At 41.5% G+C, this 24,477-nt stretch overlaps 1 protein-coding gene across 2 annotated transcripts in view; it reads left to right on the forward strand.

Moving 5' to 3' along the window:
• The window catches only part of GRPR (gastrin releasing peptide receptor), a 38,410-nt gene extending 13,933 nt beyond the window's left edge, over positions 1-24,477 (forward strand). The window contains exons 2-4 of one of the 2 annotated variants that reach the window (XM_058712587.1): positions 15,447-15,798; positions 17,403-17,782; positions 20,129-24,477. In XM_058712587.1, coding sequence (XP_058568570.1) covers positions 15,447-15,798; positions 17,403-17,782; positions 20,129-20,132 — 736 coding nt within the window. In that variant the 3' untranslated portion in view covers positions 20,133-24,477. Of the gene's footprint in view, positions 1-15,446; positions 15,799-17,402 lie in introns of both variants that reach the window. The other variant, XM_058712586.1, reaches the window with a different exon arrangement.

The following is a 24,477-nucleotide window of genomic DNA, read 5'->3' on the forward strand; positions in this document are numbered from 1 at the left end:
TTCATACCAGGGTCAGGCCTCTGTTATGAGAAATACGTTAAACACACAAAAAACAATACAAAATTGATGTAAAAACAAAATTATAGTTGTTTCTCCATTAGAGCATATGGGAAACACTTATTTCTTTCTAAAGAAATAGCAGTCAAAACAGATTTTTAAGAATTTCATTATTTTCTTTTCCCTTTCCACGTTAAATGATTGGCAACACCACAGAAGAACAGAAAAATCAGAATTTGGCATCTTTTCTTTCCTAGCTTGTCAGCAGAGGTGAAATTAAAGGTTAAAATGATGGTTTGAGGAAAACATGTCATATGGGATGAAGAGAAGTGTAGTAAATATTTAGTTTTAAGCATCCTTTACTGGTGCTTTAAAAAGACCTGAGACTCTGAAGTGCTATAGTCAAGTATAACTAACTTGGGGATCCAGAGACCCAGGTTCTAGTCTTGGTTCTCAGCTAACCAACCATGGGACCTTTGTGGGCACTAGTTTCCTCTTCCATATGTGAAGGAAATGGGACATGATGACTCCTAAGTTTTCTATTCCATAATTATACAGAAAACAGCTTCGTCCTTAAACATGTACTGATATGTCTGACCATGATAAAAGCACTTCATAGACTGGCCCAGCATCGTCTATTCTGAGAGTGCCTCACAAAGGGGAATGTAATATGTAAATATCATTCTATTGTTCTTTGAGGGCTTTACCTGGGTATAGCCTGCTTCCCCAACCAGAATTTTAAATCCTTAATGGTCACGGACTTTTATATCCATAGTGTCAGGCAGAGCCTGAGATACTAAATTCGTACTTACCTTGCTGATAAGGTCACTAAGCATCCTAAACAATGAGTGTTTGATACTGGAAAACCAACAGCAAAGGTCAGTGGCCTATTGTCTTCATTATCACAAATTAATAAGCCTAACAGGCAGAGTGCCATGCGAAATGGAAGACAGGCTCTCTCCTCCATTTAAAGAAGGAACCAACAATTTTGGTATGAACAGGCAAGAGAACAACAGAATGCTAGCCATGTTCACACATTCAGTGCACATAGGCCAGGTGCCGGTAAACATTTTTTGTCAAGGGCCAGATAATATTTTCAGCTTTGTGGGCCATAAGGTCTCTGTTGGAACCACTCAACCGGCCATTATAGCATGAAAGCAGCCATAGGTATTATGTAAGTAAATGGGTATAGCTGTGTTCCAGTAAAAACCTATTTATTGACACTGAAATTTGAATTTCATGTACTTTTCACATGTCACAAAATGTGATTCTTCTTTCTTTTTCAAGTTTATTTATTTTGAGAGAGAGAGAGAGACAGAGAGAGAGCAGGTGGTGGAGGGGCAGAGACAATCTCAAGCAGGCTCCGCACAGGTAGCACAGATGTGGGGCTCAAAATCACCAACTGTGAGATCCTGACCTGAGCCGAAACCAAGAGTGGGATGCTCAACCAACTGAGCTACTGAAGCACTCCTGATTTTTCTTTTGATTTTTACCCCAACCATTTAAAATATAAAAACTAGGGCGCCTGGGTGGCTCAGTCAGTTAAGTGTCCAAATCTTGGTTTCGGCTCGGGTCAGGATCTCACAGTTCGTGAGATCAAGCCCTGCATTGGGCTCTGCACTGACAGGGCAGAGCCCGCTTGGGGTTCTCTCTCTCTCTCTCTCTCTCTCTCTCTCTCCCTCTCTCCCCCTCTCTCTGCTCCTCCCCTGCTCACGTGCTCTCTTGCTCTATCAAAATAAATAAATAAACTTTATAAATAAAATGTAAAAAGTGTGCTTAGCTCATGGACCATATGAAAACAAGCAAGCAGAGGGACAGATGTGGCCAGTAGATCCTTAGTTTGCTGTCCCTGACGTAGAAGTGTGTGGGTGTTTGCTGAGGCAGTCACTCAGCAGTGGGTGTTTACTATTTTTTTTTACTTGAGTAGAGGTGGCACACAATGTTACCTTAGTTTCAGGTGTACAGCTTACTGATTTGACAAGTCTATACATTATGCTGTGTTCACCACAAGTACAGCTACCTTCTGTCCCATTATGTCACTATTACAATATCAAAGTAGGACCTAGGGGAATCCATGACCCCTGTCCAGTCAGCCAGGACAGATTTCCAAGGGGATTTAATCAAGACAATATAATAAGAATCAGACAGCTGTGTGGTGCTTTAAAGTATGAAGCATTGTCATATCATGCACATTTGCTTTCAGATCAAAAATTGAGAGTCAAACCAACCACATATCTTTAAGATATCTGTCTTTTCCAGTGTGCCCTGGGTCCTCTGTGATACTAACAGTTGTGTAAATGAAGAAAATGAGAGTTTAAAATCAAGGCTGAGCTGGATTCCAGCTCACATGGATAGTGGGCATGGGGGCAGAGGCTTCCTGCTGCTCACGGGGGAGTAAAGATGTGACCAGGCTCTGCTCTTCTCCCTACCTCCTCCGAATGTTTCACCCTCGCGCCTGGTGCTGCCTCCTCTAAGGTCTTTTCATGTAAGCAAGTGACTTCATGGTAAGCAAGTCCCTTTAAAAGTATTCAAAAGGGGAATTGTGCTCAGGGAGAATCATCTCCTCAGTACCTCCAGCAACTCTTCTGGGCTTGAAATGGTTAGAGAAATAGGAAGTGTTTGGGCCATAAGAGATCTCTTGGGAAAAGGCTGTTAGCACTTTTCTACTAAAATGTTTAACTGAAAAAAGTCATTCAAATCAACTGTCTAGACCACCTTCCTTGATGATATCTTTGCTGACTCAAAGCAAACTTTTTCAGTTGATTCTTAAGATGCCCCCAAAGTTGCATGGTGACAAACTTACAAATTTTTCTTCCCTCCTTCTGTCCCTCCCCCTCCTTTTGCCTTCCTTCCTTCTGCTTGTTGTGGAAAAATATACATAACATAAAATTTACTACTTTGATCATTTTGAGTGTACAGTTCTGTGACATTAAGTACATTCACATGGTAGTGTGACCTTCACCACCATCCATCCCCAGAATTTGTTTCATCTTCCCAATATGGAACTCCCTACCTATTAAACAGCAACTGTCCTCCCTCCCTCCCTCCCTTCCTTCCTTCTTTCTTTCATTGTATTTTTTTCTCTTTCTTTTATTGTTAATTTTTGAAGGTCACATTTAGTGGAGCACTATTCATAGTGAAGACAAATTCAAAAGCATTGAATTTGAAAAGATGTCTGAGGGGCACCTGAGTGGCTCAGTCAGTAAGCTTCTGACTTCAGCTCAGGTCATGATCTCACGGTTTGTGAGTTCGAGCCCTGCATTGGACTCTGCACTGACAGCTCAGAGCCTGGAGTCTAATTTGGATTCTGTGTCTCCCTCTCTCTCTGCCCTTCCCCCACTCACACTCTGTCTCTCTCTCAAAATAAAAACATTAAAAAAAAAAATTTGGAAAGATGTCTGAGTTTGAGCCCTGGCTCTTCTAATTGTCAACTGTGTGACTTTGGGCAAATCACTCTATAGGTCTCAGTTTTCTGATCTGTAAAATGGGGATAAGGGTATTTACTTTTAAGATATCATATAGGACTATTGTAACTTTTGAAATGGTGAAATGAAATAATGTGTTGACTTCTTTTTGAAATGTTAGAATTCCTAGTCAAAAGAGTGAATGTAATTAGCATGACTGTTATTTAAAGTTCATAAGGTTGCTGAGAGGATGTTGTTGAAATCTCAACCAGTTGATAATCAGTGGACAGTCCTTTCTTTTCATGAAATGCAGTAGCCTTTCATTTAGATAGTGCTTCTGGTTTTCAAAGTGCTTTTGAAACACCTCATTTAGCCCCTCCTTATAGCGAGCAAGGTTGATATCATTAGTTCCATTTCACAGATGAAGTAAACAGAGATCTGAAAATCTCATAGTTTAAGATCTGGACTCAGGACCTCTGTTCAAACCCTGGCTCTGTCACTTGGTAGCTATGTCGCCTCGGGTGACTTACTTCACTTTTTGTGCCTCAGTTTCTCCACCTGTAAGTAGAGGATGACAGCAGTAGTACCTACTTCCTTACACTGATATAAGAGATTCAGAAAGTTAATCCGCGATAAGTGTTCAGAGCTATACCCCGAGCATAGTGCTGTACAAGTTTTTCTTAAATAAAAATAAATAACATAAAAGTAAAGAAAAGGAAACTGAGACAGCACGCTATGCAAAAATAGCTAATTATCGAAGTGGATGTAGAATGCAGGGCTCCCAGTCTCCATCCCGTCCCTCTGTCTCTCTGTGGTGGGCTCCTTCACCACACGGGTATAACTCTCTAACACTGCCAGGATCAACCTTCTGGGCCAGGGGACCCAATAAGCTACAAAGCTGAGTCAACATTTCACCATGTACAAAGCCTCTCACAAAAGGTTATTTAAATATTGTGCTGTTAAATTTTTATAATTAGACACAATGACTCATGTGCCATGATGGTATTTTTGAGCTTTAATAATTCTTATTTTAAAAAAAAAAAGGGGTGCCTGGGTGGCTCGGGTGGTTGAGTGTCTGACTCTTCATTTCGGCTCAGATCATGATCTCATAGTTCCTGAATTTGAGCCCCACATCAGGCTCTGTGCTAACAGCACAGAGCCTGCTTGGGATCTTCTCTTCCTCTCTCTGTTCCTTCCCCACTTGTGCTCTCTCTCTCTCTTTCTCAAAATAAATAAACTTAATACAAAATTTTTTTCATTAAAAATTTTTAAAAAAATTTTTTAAATTCTATTTTTATCTCCAATAATTTGAAGTATATTTAAAAACTAATAATGTCCCTGATATTTCATTTTTTTGTATATGTGTTTGAGAAACTGACAGGACCGGGAGAAAAATTTACATATCGGTCACTATTGGTGGCGTACCCATATCCCTCGCACTCCCTGGAGGTCACTTACACCGCTGGGTTGGCTGTTCTCTCTGAGTGAGAGTGATATCTGGCCATGGGAAGGTTTGGGGCAGGGGGAGCACTCCAGAGTTAACACTAGAAGACCATCCTCAACCAGAGAGGGATGGGAATCAATGGGAAACACCTCAGCTTCCTCACGCCTTGGTGGCACAGTTCTGGAATGTGCTCACCAGTCTCTCAAGGGGTCCCCAGCAGGCCTGTGCTCCAGTTGCCCGGAGTGGTACTCATTGGCTTCCATTCCCTCCCTGTCCCACTTCCCTATTCCCTCCCTGTGCTTCCTGGGATCCCTTCCCAAACAAACTACTTGCGCCTAAATCCCCGTCTCGGGGTCTGTTTGGGGGTGAATGACAATTTAGGAAGACAATTTATTACCCCGAGTCTACTTTACCTTCTACCCTAGAGCATGGGTGATTTTTCTCTGGCTTTGTGATTTTTCCCCACTCTCTGCTCTCTTTTGTGTTACTCAGTAGAGTAAATGCAGGTTATGTCTAACTGCAGCTTGCAAGTGAGATTTATAAACATTCTTCAAACTTTTTGGCTCATAAATTGCTGAAAAAGTCTAACAAGTTATAAATATATGTTCTTCCATCCATAACATTTTTGAGGAATGGCCTCCGAACAACTTGTGCCAGGATGTTTGCACACCTACTGAAATCTAACTGGGTTACTGCTCCTTGGTCAGTTTAAACATATCCACTGGCAACTGTAAGATTTCATCCTGCTTCCACCCCTTCTGACGGATTCCCTTACAGGATTAGCCCTGAGCTTCGGAATTGGTCATCCTGCTGAAACCCGCTTTGGGCCCAAGGGTCAATAGTTGCCCAACTGCTTCTGCCAGAGAAGTCCAATAATTGTCTGCTTCTCTCTTTCATTTTATACTTCAGCTTCTCCATCCGCCATATGCCAACAGTACCTGCCCTTCCGAACCTTTCCCACCACAGCGCCTCTTCCCCAGATTGTAGAGCTTCCCTGATGCCGTTTTCAGCTTGGTTCCAAAGTCTCCTTCGGATGGCCTCTTTAGGCCCTGAGGTCTCTGAATTTATGAGAGAGCTCGGACCTCACTCTAGGCGCAGGCCACAGGGAATGTCAGGGTGTGTATACAGCAGTGAAAGAGTCCCGAGATTCAGTGTAACAGACTCAAGAAAGAAAGGACTTTTGTGCCTGCCTGGAAACCTGGTGCTTTCACCATGGACGGAGTAGGTAGGGAACAGACATTCTAATCATTTCTTTGCTTTTCTCCCTTAATTTCAATGCCAGCAAAAAGGAGAAGAATTTGTTACCCAAAAATGTGCCTCTTTGGCATGAGGATTATTTTAGGCAGATTATTTAAGAAACAGCAGGCACAGGACAAGCTCTGAAAACCCTAATCAAAGTTATCCTTTTGGTAAGAGACATTTCCATTTATAAGGGAAATCTCCATCTGTAAGGGTGTCTCTGTCTTTGTACCAGGGAGAGGATGACTCTAAATCTCTAGGAGCTCCTATCTCCTATGAAGAAGGCCAAGATTTAGATCTGCATGACAATCTTACTCTTGTTTACTATACTTTTCCTGGTTAACCTCCCATACCTGTCCCCCCATCTTCTTTTGCCTTTAACTGGAAATGGTATTTAAGATGGAGGCTTGGGTCATTTGGGGGAGTTACTCCATTTTCCTGGGCCTCTCCCATGGGTATAGGAAGTATATAGGATATTAAACTTCTATTTGTTTTTCTCCTATTAAATTGTCTTTTGTTATGGGGGAGTGGGTGGGTCTTGGCCAAGAACCTAGAACAGCAGAGAGAAAATCGTTTTTCCTCCTCTACACCAGAAAGCCCAGGCTGCCTGGTCAACCACAGGATCATCATGATAGGAAGAAGCCTCCGTGGGCTCAAATCTTGTCTCCAATGCTTGGCACTAATGGCCTTAGAAAAGTTACTTTGCCTCAGTTTCTTCATCTGTAAAAGAACAATAATATTAGTACCTACTATAGAGAATTGTTATGAAGATAAAACAGTGATAATTTAAACAAAGCTCATAACATAGTTACCTGATCCACAGTAAGTCTCCCACAAGTTTTAGCTACTGTTTTTGTTAACAGAATCAATCTAATTGAAACCCAGGTACACAATACTCTTCCTCTTCAATCTGTTGCAAGAAAGAACTTCCCACATGGTAGTTGCAAAGTAAGCCTTTGAAGAAGTAAATAGAAGTGTGGCTGCCTGCAGCCCTTGCCCCTCCAGTGGCTCCTCCATCTGCTGGAGGAATAAACAAAACTTGTTTATTGGAATAAACAAAAGAGATCCTTCTTTCTACAATCGGAGGTCGGACTTTCCATGCGGGGAAAGTGATCGCATTGACGTCAAGCCAAACTACAGAGGGAATGACTGCTATGCACGCCCCTCCCCAAAGCAGGGTTTGGTCTCAGGGAAACCATATGTGCCTACAGGGAAAGAACACAATAGAGGGGGAATTGCAGTTCACAAACTTCAGGACTTTACTCAGAGATGGACCTGAGTGGATCCACGATCTGTGTCTTGATCTTTCTCTGAAGAAAATGAGAAAAAGAAAAAGTATGACTACACTTTGTAATATGGATCATGACCCTCTGCCTTCACCTGAGTTTAAAGCTTGCTTCCTCCCAGGGCAAGGAGAGAAGTCTCATCTGCTGACTCTTAGAAAACTCCCTGAAACATTTGCTAAATTTTCTGGAAAGTATCTTATTGGATAACAGACCACAAAGTGGGGTTCATGCCCTCTAGGAGAGGTGCAACCTGATCTAACAGGTAATGAGGAAAGCGTCAAAACTTATATTTATATTGATTTTTTATTTAAAAGAAAATATGAACTAAATATTGGTAATATGTAGTGTCCAAACTGAGGCTCACTCTCTCCCCGAGTCCACCTCAGAGGATCCCTTATCACGTGCAGCTCGGGTGGCAGGAGAACAGGTCCCACCATATAGAAGGCTCAACAATGGCACCCTATTCTTCCCTGCACTTTCAGGTTTCGGAGAGGTTTGGCAGATTGCTGTGTATTTTGTTTTGTTTTTTGTTTTGTTTTGTTTTTTTGTATGATCTAGTTTTAATTAAACTAACCTCCCCAAATGGACAAGTGACCTAAAAATATTCCTACAGAACAAAACAGAGCAAAACAAAACCCCACAGATTATAGATGATACTAAAATTGCAAGCCCAAGAGAACAATATGAATATAACAAAAAAGACAATTCCCTCATTCCTAGTATAGGCACTAATCAGACATGACACATTCAGTCACATTATAATTATAATAAAGTTTTTCTGATGACAAAAGGGTTTATAGTCAATAAAATATATAACACGTTGTTTTAAAATTGTTATTTTACTCTTTTATCTTTTTTAAAATTCTGTATTTTAGCATGTTTTCTCCCTTGTTTATGAACTTCTGTATAATACCCACCCACATTCAACAATTAGCATTCCCTAGACATTGTTCTTGCTCTCCAGTGTGAGACATACACATATTTGTTTGTTTTGTTTTATTTTGTTGAATTCTGGAAAGTAAGGTACAAATATCCTGACCTTTCACTCCTATTTCGGTGTGTTTCCTAAGAACACGGACACTCTTCTGCACAACCCCAATTCCATTATCACACCTACTGAAATTAACAATAATTCATTAATAGAATCTAATATGTAATCCTATTTCCCACATTTTCCAAAAAAATGTAATTTATTGCCTTTTTAAAAAAAATCCAGGATCAAATTACGGTATATACATTGCATTGGGTTGTTATATTTTGTTTTTCTGGTGTCGTTGAGATATAATTGACACATAATATTGTATAAGTTTAAGAGGCATAACATAATAATTTGCTGTATGTATATACTGTGAAAAGGATTACTTATTATACCTCTTTAATCTCCTTTGAGGTATAACAATAACTCCCCTATATTCTTCTAAAAAATGATGTGGACTGTTTTGATGACTCTAAGCCAGTTATCTTGTAGAATGTGCCAGAATTGGATTTGTCTGATTGTTTCTTCATATATAGATTCAGATTAAAAATTTGGAGCAAGACAACTGCATTGGCAATGTTGTGTTTATCCCATTGCATTATATCAGGAGGCACATGATCTCAGATGGTCCCATTATTGGTGATGCTAAATTAAATCAGGGCCAAATTATGAATTTCATGGGCCCTTGGTATTTTTACCTTTATAGGACCCTTTCTCCACAAAAAAAAAAATATTAAGAATTCTATTTTATAATTATTTCAGCATAAAGATAAATATAATCCAAGATGCATTGTATTCATTTTTTTCATCTGGTTTTTAAAAGAAATTAAAACACTTTTCTAAACTCCTACAAGTATCATGGGCCCTAGACCTTGTGCCTACTTGGACTATCAGAGAAGCTCACTCTGGATTTGACTACTTGGTTAAAGGGGTGACTTTTGGAGCTCCCCAACATAAAGGTACATTTTCCTCTTTGCGGGTAGATAGTAGTCTATAGGGAGACTCTTTGAGACTATGTGAACATCCTATTCCCCTAAAACCTCTTCCTCAGCAGTTTAATCACTTTTGCCAGAATCATTGAAGGTTGTGGTTATGATCTTCTTTTAAGGGATGAGAATATTGAAGTGCAAAGAGCCCATGATTTGTCCAAGACCGTAAATCCAGTTGGTAGAATCACCATTAGGAAGCGCTGCTCCCAAGTCCACATTAGAGCCCAGAGAAGACTGGAGTATATTAAGAAGGAGTGAAAAGAGCATTGGAGTTATTTGGCCTGGAGAGAAGAACAGGAAAGAATAACTGTAATCTGTTACACACTTAAAGATAATGGCTGGATGAGCACCAAGGATCAGCAAGTTCTCCATTTGCACAAATGCTCAAAGAGAGAGAAGATTCCATGACTCTGGATTCTAGTCATTTTACAAGTCAGCTAATAATTGCCTCACATTTCTTCAGAAAAGTCCCTGGTGTTATTCTCAGGAGAAAATAGAACCAATGTTTAATACTCTTGTCAAATCTGATTAGGTATTAGGATTCTAATTTAAATGCTGACGATGTGCCAATTACCTAGAGACCGTTTAATTACTTTAGTTTTCTCTTCACCTCAGTCCGCCACAGGTAGTGTGCATCAGGAGAGTTGAAAATAGTGTTGTTCAACAACTCCTCCAGACCTCAATAGGTAATTACAAATGAAGGCTGAAATGCTGGGTCCCTAAAAATAAACAAAGTGCCCGTATTTGAATAAAAGACATACTTTTCTGTGGGCAAAGGTTTCCAACCTGGATGTGGGAGCTGGCTACTTCTACTTGCCAAAAATCTCTTTGAGACATTAATCTCATTCCACAGAATGTTTCTGACCTTTCCAATGTTTGCATAGGAAAAATGGTGCACAGATGTTTTCAGGAGTGGGAAGCAATTGTCTTGAGGCCCATGGTATCAGGAGTGAATCTGTCAGTCTGTGGAAGAATGAATTTTACTAAGTATGTAAAGGTGAATCTACTCTCATTTTTGAGAAGTTGGAAATAAGAGACACACCTGCAAGACACATATTATTATCAATTAATTAGCAAGTATGCACTGAGCCTCTGCTTTGAAGTAAGTGGCATGCAGAACAAGGGACCTGGAACATTTTTAGTGACACAGAAGGAAGAGAAGAGAAAAAGATGTTCTAACCTCAGGACATTTATTAGAAAGTCAGGTAGAAAAGACATACCCACGGAAAGCTAGCAAACAATTCAAGATGGTGCATAGCAAGCATTATGTGAAAGGAATCAATAATCCTGTCATGAAATTAGACAGGTTAGGAGAAAGAACAGGAATCATGGAAGCCTAGATTGGGCAGCAAAATCTTTATCAAGATGATACTTATCAACTGGAATTTGAAAGGACAGGATTCAGATGTATGGAGACTCCGGGATTGGGCAGAAAGAAAGGAGGAAGGCAGGAAAGCAGTGGAGACTTTAGGAACAGACCATGGACTAGTCTATCTCTTGGGTACAATTAAAGTTGACAGCTCATTCTCTCAGAGGGCAGCAAGTAGGGGGTGATGTATGCGAAACGATACTGGAAATAAATCTGATGATAACTTTTTTTTTTTTAATTTTTGTTTATGTTTATTCATCTTTGAAAGACAGAGACAGAGCACAAGCAGGGGTGGGATGGAGAGAGAGGGCGACAAAGATTCTGAAACAGGCTCCAGGCTCTGAGCTGTCAGCACAGAGCCCGACGTGGGGCTCGAACTCACAAACCGCGAGATCATGACCTGAGCCTAAGTCGGACGCTCAACCGCCTGAGCCACCCAGGCGCCCCTGATGATAACTTTAAATGTCCGTCATGTCTAACTGTTCTAGATAAGGCTCTTTTGTTGACAAAGAACAGAAGCCACTCAGACTAACTCAGGTGAAAAGGGAATGGAAGAATTTTAAGATTGTAACAGGAGACCTCTCGTACATTCCAAAGCAGTTCATGTGCCAGAAACCAAGGACCCTCTGTTTGACTTAGGGCCGCATCATCTCAGCTTCTGCTTTCATGTCTGGCTCTTTCTTTCTCTTTCTCTCAGTCTACCTATGCTGCTCGTTCATCTTGCACCCATTAAAATATGCCCAATCCCTTCCCTGGCATCAAAATCTTTTATTTCCAGCATCTGTTATTGACTACATGACTACATCCTCTCATTTTTTTCAGTTTAAATGCTCAAGAGAAAGAGAGGCTCTTTAGTAGCTGGACAGGCAGTTCACTGGCTCCTTTAGATTAAGTAGCCACCCCAGTCCAACCAGCCATCACTCCTAAACAAGAACCCCCCCCCCCACCAGTGGTGTTTCCTGTCTAAACCAGAAGAAGAAGTAGACTGATATGTTCCATGTTCTAGAAAACCATTAGACTTCCAGGGAACATTTGGTGTGTTCCAGACGCATTAGGGAAATTTCTGCTGTTTCTCTGCTTCTAAGAAGGATTTACCCAAAGCTTTCTTCTAAAAGAGCTGTGACACCCTGAAAGGAGTTGGTCCTCAATTGAATGCTGATTCCACCACCTCTAACAGTGAACTTCGGTTTGTCCCCTGTAGAATGAGGATAATAGCACCTATCTGTTGTCTGGAATATAAGTGAGATAATGTAGATGGTATTCTCTGCTTGGCACATAGCAAGAGCTTAGTAAATGGGATTTCTTTAATTACTGTGATAATTTATGAATATTCTAAAACCGAAAATTGTTTGCGGTGCATTTTTACTTATTTAAAAAAAATTGTTTTTAGGTTTATTTATTTATTTTGAGAGAGACAGAGACAGTGTGAATCAGAGAGGGGCAGAGAGAGAGGGAGACCGAGAATCCCAAGCAGGCTCCAGGCTCCGTGCTGCCCGCACAGAGCCCTACGCAGGGCTTGAGCTCACAAAACCATGAGATCATGACCTGAGCTGAAACCAACTAAGCCACCCAGGCGCCCTTTACTTATTTTTCCCCCTGATAATGATTTATTTTTTCTGCCTGGATACAAGAACTCTTTTTATAACCTTAAGTTTATAAATTTGCCACAGTATATCTCAGTGTGGAGCTTTCTTTTTTTTTTTTTTAATATAATTTATTGTCAAATTGGCTAACATACAGCATATACAGTGTGCTCCTGGTTTTGGGGGTAGATTCCTGTGATTCATCGCTTACATACAACACCCAGTGCTCATTGCAACAAGTGCCCTCCTCAATGCCCATCACCCATTTTCCCCTCTCCCCCACCCCCCATCAGCCCTCAGTTTAGTCTATGTATTTAAGAGTCTCTTATGGTTTGCCTCCCTCCCTCTCTGTAACTATTTTTCCCCTTCCCTTCCCCCATGGTCTTCTGTTAAGTCCCTTTACTTGTTTTTTAATTGTACAAGCGAAATATGAACGTATCTGAATATTTAAAAGCAATTCCTCGACATTATAGTATTTCACTGCAAATATACTCATGGTAAATATTTTAAGGCATGTTTTTAATAAATACAGTCTTTTTAAAACCACAGAACTGCAATGCCATTATTGCACCCAGTATATTAAAAATAACTCCTTAATATCACCAGTACTAAATCTGAATGATTTTCTGATTTGATTTTCCTCAATAGTCTCAAAAATATCTTTTTATGGTTGTTTGGTTTGAATCAAAATCTAAAAGGAGTCTACACTTTGCACTGAATTGATATGTATGACACATCTCAGTAGGTCTATAACCATTTTCCCTCCTTTTTTAAAAACTTTTTTCTCCCTCCTTTTTTATGCCATATATTTGTTGAAAAAAAAAATGGAGTCATTCCTACAGAATTTTCCAATTCAGGATTGGACTGTATCTTCATGGCATCATTTAGCAGATTCTTTTATCTTCGTATTTCCTGAAAACTGGTACATAGATCTAGAAGCTTATTTAGATTTAGATTCAAACTATTTTTCTGGCAAAACTATAAAAGTAATGCTTTTATACTATCTTTTATGTTTAAAAGTTATGAATTTGAAATAGCAGCTCAACAGTTCCCATGGCATTTTGTACTTAGGAGTACAAGATTCTCAAGAGGGAAGGAGGTAAGCCATTCACTCTGTTTTCTGCCTCATGCAGGAGTGAATCAGCTTCACTTCACTTCACTTGGAGTAACTTAGATTACTACTTTATCTCTAATTGATTTATTAGAGATATCTTTGGCTAGAGATGTTCATGTACCTTTAAAGATATAAATTCCTTACCTACATTCTAGGAATAAAAATGCTTGAGATGAACAGTAACTAGAGAAAGTGCCAGAAGAAAATTGAACTTCCTTTGAAGTTTTTATGTTAGTGTGTTGTTTACAATGAACTAATTTATGGATGGAAAAGCAAACCCAGGTACACTAAAGTGGGGCTATAGTATTGTTCTAGAATGCTGGGGATGTCCATTAAGTAAGAGCCCTCTCTTTTCTACCTGAGCTGGGAAGAGAGAGCTAGATAAAGAAATAGAGAATGATAAAAATAATTGCTTCTATGCCGGATAAAGCTGTTTGGAGATTGTGACTTAGGTCCACAGCAATAATGAACTTGCAAACACCTGATCTCCTATATTACATGTGCCATTTCCCTAGTCAGGGGCAATTAGACAACCATGGGCCTCTCTGAGCCCAGAGTACATGCTAGGTTCTTTTTCTCAAACTCACCTCTTAATAACTCACTCCCCTTTCCCTGGAGGGAGGCAGAAAGTGAATGAGGAATCAGGGTGCAGCAAAGAGTGGTAACCCAACGGGAGCTTAATCAACATGGAAGCAAGTGGAAATAAGTGTTCCCCCATCACCGAAGTCTATCATATAATAGAGTATCAGTGGTAGAACCAGTTTTAACACAGCATTTTCAGCAATAAACACCCTCACATTTAGTTGGTCCCAATTCACATCAACTTCCACACTATAGCAGCTCATGTGCTAGGTGTGTTGTATGGGGAGTTGTGGCAGATATTGGGTTGCTCTGCTCAGACCTCCCTTGAACAAAAGATTCACTACTCAGCTGCAGGTACAGTAGTTATCTGATAGCCTGTGGCTGTCAGTCCCTTCAGGGTCCACTTCAGCTTTCAAGCTATGGTCATGCTCTTCGTGGACAGTTCCCACCCAGTGACTATACCAGAGAGTAACTGAGGTCACACTCCTTTTGGGTGGCCCCAGCCCATGACTAGGCAAGGTGGTGATACAAGGGCCTGGCAATTTCTACCCAAGACAGGACTTCACTGGACAATCTTTGGTACCATTAGGCTGGCATAGGGTGACCAGCTGTCACGGTTTGCTGGGACTGAGAGATTTCCTAGGATGTAGGATGTTCAATGCTAAAGCTGGGAAATTTCCAGACAAATTAGGATGGTTGGTCACTTTCACTGGTGTAGACCTTGTCAGGTCTGCATTGGGGCTGACAGCTACCCTCCATCTAATCTTGCTTCCTTCCCTTTTGCCTTTCACAGGTAAGACTCCCCACTAAACCTCTTATCCTTCTGGTTTCCTCTCAATGTCTGCTTCCCAAAGCATTCAGCCCAAGTCCGGGGCACATATAGCACAGAAACCAGGAGGAACCTAAATACTGCAAGAGGGCAGGGGAAAGATTAATTTGACACTTACAGGGATGCTTCTGGTATAACATTTTCAGTGGGCTATTTGTTCTGCACCCTTTGAAAAAGAGAAGAGGCATGTATAAATACTCAATGACTTCAGGTTCCCTGAACTGCACTCGAATACTCAAAATGAAGGCTTTGCCAAAAAAGGACTCAAACTCCTTGTCCCTGTGTCCTTCTTTAAACATGCCTGCTATTAATTTCTGTGAGTTAAGAAGAAAAATGAAAGGAGTTTCAGCTTTTCTGAGAAATGTTCTTAAAATCAAGAGAGATTGTGGGTGAAGAAACAAGAACGCATCCTTCAGAGCCAGGACTAGGATAAGGAAAGCAATGTGCTCAGGGTATAACATTTAGGGAGGCACTCACTGTCATGGTAGTATGAGTTCAGAGTCAGCACTTGCATGAACCTGAGCGTGAGCGCTTCCTTAAATATTGCACCCAGTTGCCTGGCTTGCCCCATCCTTGGGGCATCCATAATAATATTAGCCAACTTACACAGAACATTCCATCTTTCCTGCCCCAGGTACAAAGCCATCGTCCGGCCGATGGATATCCAGGCCTCTCATGCTCTGATGAAGATCTGCCTCAAAGCTGCATTGATCTGGGTTATCTCCATGCTTCTGGCAATCCCGGAGGCTGTGTTTTCTGATCTACATCCCTTTCATGAGGAAAGCACCAACCAGACCTTCATTAGCTGTGCTCCGTACCCACATTCTAATGAGCTGCACCCCAAAATTCACTCCATGGCTTCCTTCCTGGTCTTCTACATCATCCCACTGTCGATTATCTCTGTCTACTACTACTTCATTGCTAAAAATCTGATCCAGAGCGCTTACAATCTGCCTGTGGAAGGGAATATACATGTCAAGAAGCAGGTGGGTGCTGAGGATTGATTTGTTTCCTCCTTAGGGATCTGATCCCTTTTGGACTCCACTGACAAGCACACCTGATTCTGCAATTAGAGGAGGTGGGTGATCTGTGGCCAGATGGTAAATGGAAACTCCTAGCCACAGAAGCCCAGGTTTTCAGGTGTTTTTTATAATCTTGTTCTCTTATTAAAGACCTAAGCTAGGGAGGTATTGAGAATCTGGAAGATTTGAAGTATGGGTTTCCTTTTGAGGAATATCTGAAGAAGTGTTGTTGGTAACAAAATAAAGTGTTGAGGCCCATAGAGATGTGACTTCTTTAAATTCCAATCACGTTGTTTGGATAGGAAGAGTGTCACCACATGGGGACAAAGCAGAGGGAGCGGGGGAAAAGGAGCTGGTTGAAGAAAAAGAAGTCGTTGGACTAAGATAGGCTCACATTGATTTGGGTTCTTATCCAGACTTCATGACTTAACTCACTTACTTTCTCTGAGCCTCAGTTCCCTTACCCATGATACAGGGTGATAACCCACATATTGTAAGGCTGGAAGATTAAAAGACAGAGCATATATATGACCTAGAGTGCCCAGAATGCAGAATGCCCTCCACATGTGTTAGATTCCCTTCCCTGTCCCCCATAATCCTACAGAATTTCAGATTTGAGGTATGAATAGTAGAAACCAGGGACTCTGGCTTTATCCTCTTTGTCAGTTCTTGCTTTCTAGTCCAAATGTAGATCTTGTGGCATTTATGATGCAAAAGCAGAAAGACTCCCCATCCATTTAAATGTACCACTGACTCGGTGGCTTCACCCTTTAAAGTGTTGTTGTTGTTGTTGTTGTTGTTTGCCTCAATTATGAGGAGAGAGTGGCAGTTCTCAGTGAAACTGTCTCCATATTTGAAAGGCCTCTCAATAGTGAACATCCATTGTGCCTCTAGTTCTTTAACGAGAACGACGTTTCCCCTTGCAGTGGTACCAGAGGGTGTTGGGAGCAAACGATCCTCAGCCCACTTTGTCTAAGAACCTCCCTATATTAGTATAGCCCAGAAATAAGTTGAAACTAAAAATAATAATAATAGGAAGTTATTTTGATTTGGCCAATGAGGAAGAACAAAGCTGGCTGCTCTTTTGAGCATCAGGGGGAATAAGAAATTATTAACTGTGTAGCCCAGAAAGACATGAAGTCATATGGCCGATAAACGGCACCAGAGCTCTCTGGAGGAAAAAGAGGTCACTTACTAGAATTTCATTGAGCAATCCATTCAAGCATGTAATCAACTTTGTTTAAAGATCTGTTCTCAGTGGCACGTTCTAACTATATTCTACCTCATGGATTTCTGCTTCCTGGCTTTTTCATGTCTGTGTTTCTGACTCCCCCCTCCCCACACACACCCTTTTTCCATCTGTTTCTGTTGCTTTTCTCCCATTTTATTGGATTCTCTCTTGTCCCCTTTCTCCCACTGAACCCTTTTTCTGTGGCTTTGTGAGCTCATCTATTCCCACAATTCTTTTTCCCTGTTTTTTTCTTTTCTCTGTCTGAATCTTTGTCGCTCTGCATCCATCCAACACTGTCCCTTGGTCCCTCTGGCTCTGTGCGTGACTCTCTCCTTAGATCGAATCCCGGAAGCGCCTCGCCAAGACAGTGCTGGTGTTTGTGGGCCTCTTTGCCTTCTGCTGGCTCCCCAACCACATCATCTACCTGTACCGCTCCTACCACTACTCAGAGGTGGACACCTCCATGCTCCACTTCATCACCAGCATCTGTGCCCGCCTCCTGGCCTTCACCAACTCCTGTGTGAACCCTTTTGCCCTCTACCTGCTGAGCAAGAGTTTCAGGAAACAATTCAACACCCAGCTCCTCTGTTGCCGCCCTGGCCTGTTGACCCGCTCTCACAGCACCGGCAGAAGTACCACCTGCATGACCTCCTTCAAGAGTACCAACCCCTCTGTGGCCACCTTCAGCCTCATCAACGGAAACATCTGTCATGAAGGGTATGTTTAGGCTGATCCTTGACCCTGTCCTCCTAGGGGCCCCTAGTTATGCTTTATGGCTAGGAAAGAACCCTCACACCTGTTGTTGTCTCTGTACCCTCCAAAGACCCTTTGGAAGGCTCATGACTGGTATAGGCAGGTTGCAGAGAGGCCCAAATGGATTGCTCTTACGTTTGAAAGGCCCGTCTAGATTTGTATTTTCCATTTCAACTTGTGAATGATTCTTCTGATGTAGAGCAAACTTTCCGTATTTTAGAAAAGGGAACAAATAAGAAAGTATTATTTTAAGCATCAAGCCCTGATATACAGTTATGGCCAATTAAGTCACAGAAACTACATGAACAAATAGATTTATACAGCAGAAAAATTACACATTAAATGTCCACTTTGTGAAAGACTTCACCTTGTCATTTCTTTAAGCAGAAACTAGTGCTTTAAAAATATGATTTGAGTGATTTTTCAGGAACGTTTATGATCACAAACCAAGGAACTGTTTTTTTTACACTTGTAACCTGAAAGTCAACCCTATGAAAAATTCCCATGTATGATGGACCATCCCCAAATTGATAACACTGGAAGCCAGTTTAGGACGAATCCCTGAGTGTTGATTATTTTTAAAAGATGTTACTGGGGACACAGGAGAAACACTCGACACATCATTTTAAGGCAAAACCACAGCCAGACACATAGACACGTATACAAAGATCCACGTGAGGCTGTGAATTGGTATCTCGTGCTCTGAATTCTAACTCAATGGAGATTCTTTTTGCTGTTACCCCATTTCAATCATCCATGGTACACTCCTACCATAGAAGAGAAATCCTTTTGGGGGAAAACTGATCTTGCTCGCAATTCATCATTTATAAGTGCATAACATATAGTATTTATTTTTGGTATACAGGTTTTCAGCCAAACATATTTACTTAGATTTGGCTCTTTGCTCCAGTGAAGCAGTTAGTTCATATGAAAGAAAAAAAAAAAAAAAGATCACACCTGAGTGGAAAGAGAAACATGTTTACATTTAACATATGCTTACCTAAAGTCTGTGAGAGGAAATGAATAAAATTTCAGTAATATATATTTGTTTGAATATGCATAAATAATTTGCAGGGGGCTTAGCGTTAAGAATGGATTATAAAACAGCCACAGGTTCATTAACTTTCTATGTAAGAGGAGTATTTATGAAACAGCCCGCGTGCAGAAAAGAACTGGACTGAAATATTTTTATTTTCCTGAGTAAAGAGACTTGACTATCCTACTTTAGAAGCCCTGAATCAAGTTTTTCTTGACTCTATGATAGGCCAATTCTGCTGGACTGCAAACATGTTAACTCACTTTCAGATAAATCCAAATTCTGCAAATGTGCCGTAATATGTATCCCTTACATCTGAAGACGATTTTCATTCCGGTTTTCTCTGTCCAAGCGAGAAAGAACCGTTGGCTCTCTTTCCCACACGGCATGTACTGAAAGATTTTCATCTCTTGTTACAAGGAAGTGCTCACCGTCTGCAGAGCTTGAGAAGTTAGGACCCAGACAGTTGTGAACATCTGTGTTTACAGTTGTATTAGCTGGAGTGAGACCTCTTCACTTCCTTCCGTGAGCCACATGCCCTTCTGTACTGTTCCCACCTGCTCTCCTGGGAGCCCATAATGACACTGGACAGTTTGAAGAGCAAGTGTAGCAGAAAGAACGAAGATTTTTAGTCGGTCATCCCAGCTTAGTCTCTAGCTATGTAAGCTTGGCTATCAACCTTTCTCTAGACTCATTTTCTCATCTCTAGAATGAGAGGACAGTGCTAAGATCCCTCTCTTGCTGAAATCCTCTGAGTCCTGTCATTGCTTCCAGTTTGGTTTCTAAAGCATTTGTACAGCCAGCCTGCTCACAGGTGCCCCACTTCTGTTACCTTTGTAACAACTCGTCTGGGGAAGTCCTTCAACCAACATCCTACACTCATGTTCATGTTAGTGGAATGGAAGGAGACAGACTAGTCTATTGCTTTCAGGGGCTCCCTGGAATAATTCGTATGAATGGTGTCCCATTAGCTTGTTATGCTGTGGGATTAAAGCTGAAAAACACATAAGAAAACATATTGCTCAATCTCCTCATTATACGAAGGGTACTTTCCCTACTCACCTCTGACCTCCATGCACCTGTTATCTCCAACTACTGCTCCACAACTTTACCCTTGGGTTTCTTCAAAACTCTTAAGTATAAGTGACTTCGTACCTCGTTAGGGGCTACATTGTGTAGCATTCTGGGTACTTGTGTGAACTGTTCAAGCATCTCTGAACTACCTGCCTTCAAAGACATTTTGGGAGTAGGACTCATCTTAATGTCTCCTTCAGGTAACATCATGGCATGGATTTCAGGAGACTGAAATCTAGGTCCAGCTGTGTGTCCTGAGGCAAATCTTGTCACCTCTTTGAGACTTCTAAACAGAAGGGCTGTAGAAGGCGTGTGCCAGCCAACGGCCCAGGACTGGTAAAACTGGGAATCAATGGATGGACGGACGCGAACCTGCTTATTGGGACGGACTTACCCGGGCCCTTCTCCAGGGAAGCCAACTTCTTCTTCCACCTCAAGACCCTAAAATTCCGGTGAGAGAGACCCAAGCCCCCATGTGGTATCACCTCTCTGCTAGGGCAGAGTGTGGCAGGGGCTGGAGCTAAGACATTTCACGCCTGGCTTCCAAAGATAATCACGTTTAGCGCTTATGTCTTTGGTGAGGGGGGAAAAAATCAATTTTTTCTGTGGAAAACCATCTGTGTTTATTCAATTGACAGACACTACCTTTCAATCTATCTTAAATTGAGCCTCCCTGAGGCAGGCAGCTCAACAGTGATAGATTAAGCAATAAACAAGGCAGCCTGCCCACCATCGGCCGCCGCTGGCAGGGAGGGCGCAGCTGCTGTTAGGAGCGATATTCCACAGCAAGATGATCCTCCCTGCTTGGCGCAGGCGAGGCCCCTCCCTGTCGGTGATGATTCCCCATAAGTGTGGATGGCTAAACCCCTTCTTCTGGCTGCCCTCACCACCCGGCCCCCCCACTGACCCTGGCCTTCTGCCTCATTAACAAGCCCTCTTGTTTCCCTCTTTGCCACACAAACAATTTGGTTTCATCTTGAAGAATGGAGAAGTGGGGAAGGATGGTAAATAAACAGTTTAGAGGCTGCTTCAGATGAACCCGAGCTCAGCTTGTTATGAAAAGCCTCACTGAACAGAAATAAATGAACTTGTCCAAAGGACACGTGCACATTGAAGTTGTAAAGTCTTTGTTTATGCCAAAAGTAGCAGTTGGTTGTTGGTTTCAGAGTCAATGCATGTACCAAATGTCTTCTGGTAAGAGAGATGAGCTTTGCTTGGGAACTATGAGTTGAATGACATCCTCAACCTGTGGACTAAAAGGTGGCTAAGTCACCTTCCTGAAAGCTAGATAGGAATGATCGCCCTGGAAACCTGACCACGTGAGAAGTGAGTGAATAGTACACACTTCTGTGGAGGTGAGATGCGAGAGAGGCCGACTTTCTGGACATTTCCGCCCTTCACATCCAGGCCCCGAAGCAGCTGTTAGAGAGTGCCATCGCTAACCCTGGCTTGCTGGGAGGAATGGGGCACATTTTGCACATTTGTCTAATGTTTGGCTGCGTTTTCATAAAATAGATGAACAGCTGAAAACAAGACATTATTCTATTCACTCTCCTGGGTCCAGGCTTTGTGTGAGCTATTCAAAGAAACCAAGCCCTAGTTTATCCTGTATGTGATGGTCATTCCTCTCAGCACCCACCTTGACAAACCTCTGGCAGCCCTCCACCCCAACACAAACACAACAACTTTAATATCCAGCAACCTCTTACCATAATTTTGGCCTTCAAAGACACCCTTCCTTTAGGTAGGGGCCAAGCGTGAACTCCAGCTCAATATATCCAGAGCAATCAACAAATCACAGACTGAAAACAGACTTTTCTTTTGTGAGACCACGTTAGAAATGCACTCAGTGGAATTTATCTAACTTTTTAAAAAGTTTAACAGCCCCTGGGTTCAAATATTATGTGTCCATGATTAATTTAAAAAAATAATTTGCATTTACCTAATGTTGGTGGTCTATAAAGCATTTTTATACTCACTGCCTCGTCTAATCTCAGCCGTCCCTGCTGGCCAAAGAGCTGCTTAGCCTCCTTTACTATGGAAATTAGTAAATGACATTTATTGGTGACCATGTGCGATTAAATTAAAAGACCCATGGAACTATGAAGCTGAAGCATGAAACTACAGCTATTGGACCATACTTGACCTACAAAAAGGTGATTTCATATGGTTCAGTGAACTCTGATTTCATTTATACTCCTGGACGTTCCCAGTTTACGGGATAGTCTGTGCCTGCAAAGTGAGTCTGTTTAACTTGGCCCAAGGCAGGGAATGATGCCATTGTTGGTTGCACCAGGGAGGCATATTAGCCAGAACAGCATTCCATGTCACACGGAAGTGGAAGCCTAAGAAGGGACGGGATCATGGGGAGCAAAACCACAAGTCATAGATCACACATTTGTGTGAAACCTTAGTGGAGTTCTATGACTCTAGAAGTGCTGGAAGGGGGCACCTGGGTCGCTCAGTCAGTTAAGCGTCCGACTTTTGATTTCAGCTCAGGTCACGATCTCATGGTTTGTGAGTTTGAACCCCGTGTCGGGCCCCGCGCTGACGGTGTGGCACCTACTTGGGGTTCTGTCTCTCCCAATCTCTCTGCCCTTCCCCCTCAAAATAAATAAACTTAAAAAAATGTTATTAGAAGTGCTGGAAAGGAAGGTGCTCGATTTCACCAAGCAGCAATGGTGTGCCAAATGCAGTGCTGCGCACATTTCTATTCTTCCTCACAAGCACCTTGACAAGTATTCGGATGATGAAGCTGAAGCTCAGGGAGATCACTTCACCATCCCAAGGTCACACGCCGCAGTTGAATGGCAGAGTATTAATGTGGACCTGGATCCCTCTTAAGACAATCCTCCGGCAGCCCTCCACCCCCAACACAAACACAACAACTTTAATATCCAGCAATCTCTTACCATAACTTTGGCCTTCAAAGACACCCTTTCTTTAGGTAGGGGCCAAGCATGAATTCCAGCTCGATGTATCCCATTCCACTGCTCAGCATTGCTTCCCAAATCCAGCCCCATGTGGGAAATTAAGTTCACAGTGACTGATAGATAATCCCATTCCCTACTCTAGCTTTTGTCCAAAGGCCTGAACCACTGATGAAGTCGAGGACTGTACACCAAGGGCATGGAAGATGTTTCTAAGCACCTAAGTTAAGGACTCACTGCAGGCAGAGGCTGAAATGTAGCACAGAGTAGGTGGACAAGGAAGTCCCTTAGTTCACTTGCCCCCAGAGACAAAATTCGGTGGCAAATGGAAGCCCCGGGAAGAATTTCCCACCTAGTTCTGTGACCGACTAGAGACAACCCTTGGCGAAGGGCCATATACAGAGGATCCAAGTGAGAACAGTCAATCCAGGCACCTTTCTTTGAAGTGGGATTAGTTGGAGAACAGGTATCAGGAAGGGGTGGAACCCCTCCCCCATCACCCCACCTTCCCCCCTCCCCCAAAAAAACCAGTAAGACATGATAGCAGATGATTTCCCTGAGCCTGGAGACCCAGGCTACGTGAATAGCCTTTAACAGAAAAATGTCTCCCGGACTAAAATCTGAGTTCAGGTATGGGTTTCTGTTACAAACCCAGAAACCACTGCCCATTCAGAGCTCACATTCTGGAAGATAAGATTATTTCTCTTTTGTTCCCTAAATTTAAAATTCATTCCCAGAGCCATAGAATGACATGGAAGGACTCACATAATTTTATGGTCTTTCAAAAGGATCATTTTAATGGGACAGTAAAACTTCACACATTCAACACCTCATTAATTCCCAGACGAGTTTGAAAATTTTGGTATAACTCGAGATTTCAGTGTGCAAGGTACACATATAATTTGGGACTGTTTTGAATCCAAATTTTTCATCAATTTGCTTCAGTTTTAGCTAGTGCTATTGACATATTGATATTGATAATGAATAACATTAGGAAAGTGAAATTGATTTAAAAACAATTTTTTCCCCTCTGTAATCTGGCCTTGACTGATTCAAACATAACCTTTCTTGCATCCAAGTTGGCAGAGTTTGGGGTAATAAAATTTGTTGAAAGGGTTGATTCGGTGAGTTGTAAAAATACATGGCACAAACTTCTTTATGTCATTTTCTGTTTTGTTTTAAATATTAGACTTATATTTTGTAAATTATAATTGTACTTGTTACTATTAACTGTAAATATTTATTGCATCAAAAATGTGCTCTGTGTTAAAGAAGTGAGAACAAATTCCAGGTGTGGTACTTAGTATAAATAATGTCATGGCTTGGCTTTGCCTAGACTCGTTAGACTAATGAATTATTTATAAGAAATTCACAATATTAATATGAATGATTCAGGTCCTTTTAAATGTGCAAACTGTGTGACCATGTAAAATTCTGTGAAGTGTGCTCATTGATTGTATTCTTATTTTTCAAGAAATGTTTCCAATGCTTCTATTACATTGTACATGGTCTGCGTGACATTAACTCAAAGCCAGTATAGTAAGCTGAATATTTAAGTCATAGAATGTAAGAAATGTGTTTTATTTCTTAATACAATAAAGCATAATTTATGAAATGGA

Source organism: Neofelis nebulosa, chromosome X (assembly GCF_028018385.1).
Source record: "Neofelis nebulosa isolate mNeoNeb1 chromosome X, mNeoNeb1.pri, whole genome shotgun sequence".
NCBI classification, from domain to species: domain Eukaryota; kingdom Metazoa; phylum Chordata; class Mammalia; order Carnivora; family Felidae; genus Neofelis; species Neofelis nebulosa.